Source organism: Epinephelus moara, chromosome 23 (genome assembly GCF_006386435.1).
Source record: "Epinephelus moara isolate mb chromosome 23, YSFRI_EMoa_1.0, whole genome shotgun sequence".
NCBI lineage: Eukaryota > Metazoa > Chordata > Actinopteri > Perciformes > Serranidae > Epinephelus > Epinephelus moara.
The window spans coordinates 33950083-33956965 of NC_065528.1; the positions used below are offsets into that span (position 1 = coordinate 33950083).

The following is a 6883-nucleotide window of genomic DNA, read 5'->3' on the forward strand; positions in this document are numbered from 1 at the left end:
AAGTGTTGTTCGCAGCGAGCCTACGGCGCTATCGACAAAATGATCAAAGTCGGTACAGGAAACCTCTGTTACTGAGGGACTTGGTATTGAATTTAACGACGGAGTAATCTTTTCCTTAAATTTTGCGACAGCACTATCTGATAAACATCTAGTATAGTAACTGTTTAGCCAACACACACACACACGTGGTTATGTTTAGCTGACACACACACACGTGGTTGGTTTTCGGAAAACAGAACAGGGTTTGGCTTTACAGTCTTACAGGAACTGAACACCGGCCTCCTGGATGAAAGTTAATGGTTGTTTGACCCACCCACCCTCCTCGGACTTTCACCACCCGAACTTTTGTTGTCCCGCTGCGTCTTCCCCTGACACCGCCAGGCGCTGTTAAACAATAACAGCTTTTTTCATTGGTGTCTGACGCCACTGGAAGTCATTGAGCAAGCGCCAGTATTTGATGACTTTGGAGTGAAACCAGGTTGAAAACTAATGTTGATGCATGATGAATAATAGAAAATGTTGGATTTTTGTTTCTTAATTTACGGGCTAAGTTATAGAAGAGAATTCGAGCTGCCTTGTGATGACTTCCTGTCGTCTGCAGAAATCAGTGAGGAGGAGGAAGTGTATGTTCACTCGGATGTTTGAAGAGGAGCGGCTGCTGTCCATCGGCTGCAGAGCCACCTGCCTCCAGAAGAACATCGTAAGTCCCTGCTGCTGCTACTGGTCAACAGAAAACTAAAGCATGTATCAAAGACGAAGATGAAATAATAAAAACGTGTTTTCAGGTGCGGAGGTGCTGCAGAGGGTTTTTCGGGGAGCACTGTGAGCCGTGTCCAGGGCCAAAGGGTCAGCCCTGCTTCGGTAACGGAGCGTGCTCAGATGGGACGAACGGGACCGGAGTGTGTCAGTGTGATAGAGGTTTCACTGGGACCGCCTGTGAGACCTGCCAGAGCGGCAAATATGGAGTGCACTGTGATCAGGGTCCGAACCCCTCAGACTGTAAACAGGAAATACAGAGTACATGTGTCTGTGTCCTCTGATCTCACCGTCACTGTGTGTCTCTGCAGACTGCGGCTGTAAAAATGGCCGCTGTAACGAAGGGCTGAAAGGTGACGGGACGTGTGAGTGTGATGTTGGCTGGAGAGGAGTCCTCTGTGACGAAAGTACGAACCCTGAAACCTCCGAGACATTAGCCCCTTTTCCATCAACATTTCCAGGAACTTTTAAAATGTATTCAATCAGGCTGATGACGTAGATGATTCAGCGTGTGTCCTGTATTTGGCTCCGCCAAACAGTTGGGCTGTTTGTCTCAGCCAGCAGCTCAGTGTAAAGTCTTTTAAGTGTCAGACTAAGTTAGTCTCCACACAGACAGCTGTCATTTGAGCTTATTAGGAACAATTCACTATCAGCTGAACTAGCGTGCTGTCCTTGTGTCAGACATGTTAGGTATAAAATCACGAGCTCATCATCTTTTATCATCATTTATGCGTCATGTTTTTATACATTATATATTCATACATTATGTTAATATGAATTATTCATCATTGAATTTTAATCTCTCTGAGAAAACGTGTGTGTTGATAAAACCTGTGACCAGATATTAAAGTCAACATCTTTATAATATTCAGACTTGTTTAATTCAAATGTTTCATTTTAAGATATTTTGACTTAAATACTTAATTCTTTATAACTTTTTGTCACATAAATTTTCTGTTTTATTCTCAAAATATCCCAAATTTTCTCCATAATTTTTAAAGATCTGACAGATGACACATCTTTGTTATTTTGAACCTTTATATTTTCTGATTTGGTTCTTTGTGTGTTTGTTGTTGCAGAGATCGAATCTAAAGCTGATGAACTGTGTGGATCAGTCCAATGTCACACCAGCGCAAAGTAAGTCACACACACACACTTCTTCTGTTCATAAATACTTTGTTACCTGAGAAACAGTCACAGCGTTCAACCAGGAAACTCAGGTCATGATGTCAGAGACGCAGGGGGAGGAGCCAGAGTTTGGAGTCATATCACATTATAACTATCTTTGTTGTTTCAGCTTTGATTCTAAAATCCTTCAGCCAAATTAAAAACACACATTACCTGATGGTTTTATCGAAATGTTGAGCAGATCTCAGATCTGTCTGTCATTACAGGAGAAAGATGTGATTGGCGTCCTCGTCCATCACCCGTCAGAATCATCAGTAACATGCTGCACTATTAACCATCTGATATCTGGGCTGATGTATGTTTCCTCAGATAGCTTCTATATGTTCATTTCCTCCTCCAGAGTCGACAGACGGACGCCATGATGACAGCGTCTGTGGGGCTGAGTGTGTTGTGTTGTGTTGAGTAGATTAAAGTTAGCAGCAGGTGTAGCTGGTTAAAGTTACCTGTTGTAGTTCAGGAGGTGACCTGTACTAATGTTCAGGATTATAATGATGCAAACTAACTGTATAATCAAATGTTTTCATTCTGTATCAGACGTCAACGTTAGCAGCACGTTATGTGCCAGGTGTTAAAATGAGAGGTCATTAACGAGGAGGAGGTGATCCCATCCTTCTCCCATGACTCCTCCTGCACTCTCACTGACTTCATGAGCCTTTCCTTCCTTCATAGTCTACCTTGTGTTAAACCAGGAGGAAGTTGTGTTTGAGTCGAGATGTTTTAGCTTCTTCCACCGTCTGTGTTTCTGACACTAAACTGATCCATCACTCTGACTCTGTGGTCCGACAGTTGTGTGATCAGACCGTCCGGTCCTCAGTGTCTCTGCGCCGCTGGATTTGAAGGAAACGGGACATTTTGTCAAGGTAACAACTCAATTCAGTTTTATTTAAAAAGCCCAACATCACAATTCACAAATTACCCCAGAGGGCTTCACAGCAGACGACACCCCTGTGTCTTTAAACGCCTCACCAGAGAGTTTGGTCTGAGTTTAACATCAGGAAACTGGAGCTCATCCAGGATTTTTTGTCGTTTATGTCTCTTTTAAGATAAGATAAGATAAGATAAGATAAACTTTATTGTCCCACAAGGGAAATTCGTCTTGGGCAGTATAGTGCAAACAGCTGCAATTTTCACATACATACATACATACAATCAACATCAACATAGACAAGTTGTCAACATAGTGCGCTGAGTGTGTTACAGTTGCAGACTACTGTTGCAAGAGTAGTCTGCAACCATTTCCCTTGTTTGTAAGGTTACAAACAAGGGAACTACAGGTAATGCACTGGCCTATCTCAAAGTGCAAGTGAGTGCATATAAAACAGATAAATATAAATAAATTTGAAGTTTAGTTAATTGATCGGTTTCTTCTGGCTTCATTGATAAATACAACTGTGTATCATCCGCATAACAATGGAAATTTACAGAGTGATTTCTAATGATGTTACCTAAAGGAAGCATATACTGTATAGAGTAAATAGGATTGGTCCGAGCACAGAACCTTGCAGAACTCCAAAACAAACTTTAGTACGTAAGGATGATTCATTATGAACGTGAACAAACTGAAATCGATCGGATAAATAAGATTTAAACCAGCTTAGTGCAGAACCTTCAAATGTTCCAGTCAATTTAATGGTGGGTTCTGTCTAATAATAAAACAAGTACAGAGACGAGTCCTGACACCTGAACACCTTGTTCGTCTCACCTGAACAGTGATCTGTGTCTCCAAGGTGAACGAAGAATCTAAAAACAGAGGCCGTTCTTGATTAATTAAAGTAAACACCCTCCACGTTTAATTACAGCTATGTATCAGACCCAACACACAGAGGTGGAGCTAAAGATACTGTAGTCTGATTGGTCAGTAGAGTGGGTTTGATGATGATGATAATGATGATGATGATGATGATGATGGTGATGATGGTGATGTTTCCAGCCACAGACCCGTGTGCGGTGGATAACGGCGGCTGCAGTCTGTATGCCGTCTGTAAGAGGACTCGACCCGGGCGGAGAGACTGTGTCTGTAACCGTGGTTACTCCGGAGACGGACTTGTGTGTGTTGGTGTGTTCACTGTATTTATTATATTTTATCATTTCTGTATTTAAACTCTGAGCTGATCTCTGAGTCAGGACGTGTTCAACCTGCTGCTCCAGTCTGAGTTATTAAGAAAATCTTTTGTTTCAAAATAAGTAAAGGAAACACGTTTAAATCCAAATTAAATTCATTTTAAATTATAAATGAATAACGTTTTAAAATTAAAACGTATCAATCCAAAAAAACAGAATGAACCGATACAAAATTTAAAGTGGACTGAACCAAAATTACAGCCAGGTGATGAAAAAGTACTGCAACACAAAATACTGCAAAGGAAAGCTAAGTTACTGGAACTTCACGTAAAAGTAAACTACTGTAAGTATTGTAATAAAATGGAAACATTTTATTTGAGAATGCAGAAGTACTCCAGGTACTGCAAAAATATCACAAGATAACAAAGTACTGTGACGTAATGTGAACAGTATTTGAGGTTGAACCATTTTGAATTCTATATGTATTTAACACAGCAGTGTGTACTTCAGGTTCTTTGAACGGGCTGTGTGATGTGTTCGAGTGCTGAAGGACTTCTGTGCTTCTCCTACAGAAATAAATCCCTGTCTGGAAGGAAACGGAGGTTGTCACGCCAACGCAGAATGTGTTCACGTCGGACCAAACAAAGTAAAAAAAAGATTCACTCTCTGATTTTAATAGAAGCAACTTCTTTATATTACTGTGGTCATGTTTGTGATTGAATTCATTTTGTCCAGACTTCCTGTGCGTGCAGTGAAGGTTACTCAGGTGACGGACAAACCTGTAAGATGATCAACTTGTGTCAAAAGGTGAGTTTGTCTGAACTCTGAATGGATTTAAACTGAGTGTGTGTGTGTGTGTGTGTGTGTGTGTGTGTGTGTGTGTGTGTGTGAGGGAAAACATAAGTATTCAGAGCAGTGGCGGCTGCTGGTCTTTCAAGGAGGGGAAGCTAATTTTCGGCCTACATCATAAAATGTGTCCGGTTATTTATATGTAAATTCTACCCTCCGTTCCTTTTCAAGAAAATGATCTGTGACCCTGTCGTACCAACTAGGCGTCTTTTCCAGGGACTTGATCAGTGCCCTCTCAATGGCCAGCAGAGCTAGGCTGCTTAAACGGCCTTGGCCCATTGTGTTGCGGGTGTAAGACTTGAGGTGCTTTAAACAGGAGAAGCTCCTCTCTACACCTGCAGATGTAGCTCCAATTGTTGCCACTAACAACAGTTTGTACAGCTGAGGCATTGCATTATCCAAATCCATGTCTTTAAGAAACAGCAAGAAATCACACAGCTTTCCCCTGTTGCCCTGCAAGTCCTGGTTTGAATATAGGACTTGAAGTTCAGACCTCAGTCTCCCTGAATCAAAGAACTGGCCATAACTTTTCAGGACACTTTGAAATGCCTCCTCTGGAAACACTTGTCTCATCTCATCAAATTTCCCTGGATTGACTAATTCCAAGAAGTGCATGCTTTCCAAATTTGCAAAACGCCGAGCAATCTGCTCTGTGAGATTGTCTAGGATGGCCATGTACAGATTTCTGTAGCGCTCCTTGGGATCCTGCAGTTGTGACAGGCGGCGCTTTCTCATGGGCTCAGCTTGTGGGTCTGATGTGAGATCTGCTGCTTTGGCATAAACAGCTTGCCCCCAGCAAGCCCCCTCTGACCTCTTCTCTTTGACAAAAGCAAGAAGAGACTCAATTCTTTTCTTGCAGTACAGAACATCCATAGCCCTCTGCTGGACAATATCAAACACCACATCAGTCTCAGAGAAGATTTGTTCATATGTGTACAACATCAACACAAACTCAAAATCATCCTCCAGTTTCATCACAAAGCCTTTGGCACAATCTAATGTGTCATCATCCATGGTCTTATCTGCAATGATCTTCTCAAAAGTCTGCAGGAGGGCATCATAATTGTTTGCCACAGTGCTCACTATCCGTGATGTGAAATTCCATCGAGTAGGAGCATTTCTGGGCAACCTTGAACAGCCTACAGACTCAAGAAAAGACGTCCTCTTTGTGGATTTTGAGAAAAATGTGGCAAACCCAGAGAGTGATGCGAAAAATATTCTGCACTCAGACAAGCATTTAGCCCCCTGAGACAACACCAGATTCAGTCTGTGTGCATAGCAATGCACAAACATTGCACTGGGGGCTATTGCTTTAACTTTGGCCTGCAAACTATTGAGAGCTGAAGTCATGACAGCAGCCCCGTCATAGGTTTGCGCCACAAGTTTCTCCCTGAAATTATAGCCCTGCATGTTCTCATTCAAGACCTCAAAAACAGACTGAGCATCTCTCCCCTCAGAAACATCAAAAAATCCAAGCGCTCCTGAATTTTACCTGCGCTATCCACATAGCGAACAATGACAGAGAGTTGGGCACGGCAAGCTATATCAGTTGTTTCATCCACCTGCCATGCAAAAAAGGGAGCAGCCTGAATTTCATCTTTGATCTCATCAGAAACAGTGGCTGCAAGAGCAGAGATCAAGACATTTTGGATTGCATGGGACATACTAGAAAACACAGCTGATGACTGGAATTGTGTGGCCAGGACAGAGTCATATTTAGCTAATGTTTCTGTAAACTCCCTGTAATTCCCCTTGTTGGATGATTCACCACTCTCATCATGCCCCCTAAATGACAGCTCCTGATGGCCAAGCAAGGAAGTCACATCAATAAGGCGGTTTAGGAAGGTCCTGTTTTGTTTGACTGTTTCATTATGTTTTGCCACTTGAATGCGAGCACCTTCATTGATTGCATGCTCAACCCTGACTCTGCCCAGGCAACTTAACCTTGCACATGCACTCAATCAATCAATCAATCAATCAATCAATTTTATTTATAAAGCCCAATATCACAAATCACAATTTGCCTCAC

The 6883-nt window shown here is 42.1% G+C and overlaps 1 protein-coding gene across 2 annotated transcripts in view; it reads left to right on the forward strand.

Annotated features, from left to right (window-relative positions):
- The window catches only part of stab2 (stabilin 2), a 52143-nt gene that overhangs the window by 32417 nt on the left and 12843 nt on the right, over positions 1-6883 (forward strand). For both annotated transcript variants that reach the window (XM_050036674.1, XM_050036675.1), the window contains exons 37-44: positions 602-700; positions 786-981; positions 1068-1163; positions 1836-1893; positions 2731-2804; positions 3875-4000; positions 4578-4651; positions 4741-4812. In XM_050036674.1, the coding sequence (XP_049892631.1) occupies positions 602-700; positions 786-981; positions 1068-1163; positions 1836-1893; positions 2731-2804; positions 3875-4000; positions 4578-4651; positions 4741-4812 (795 nt within the window). The remainder of the gene's footprint in view (positions 1-601; positions 701-785; positions 982-1067; positions 1164-1835; positions 1894-2730; positions 2805-3874; positions 4001-4577; positions 4652-4740; positions 4813-6883) is intronic.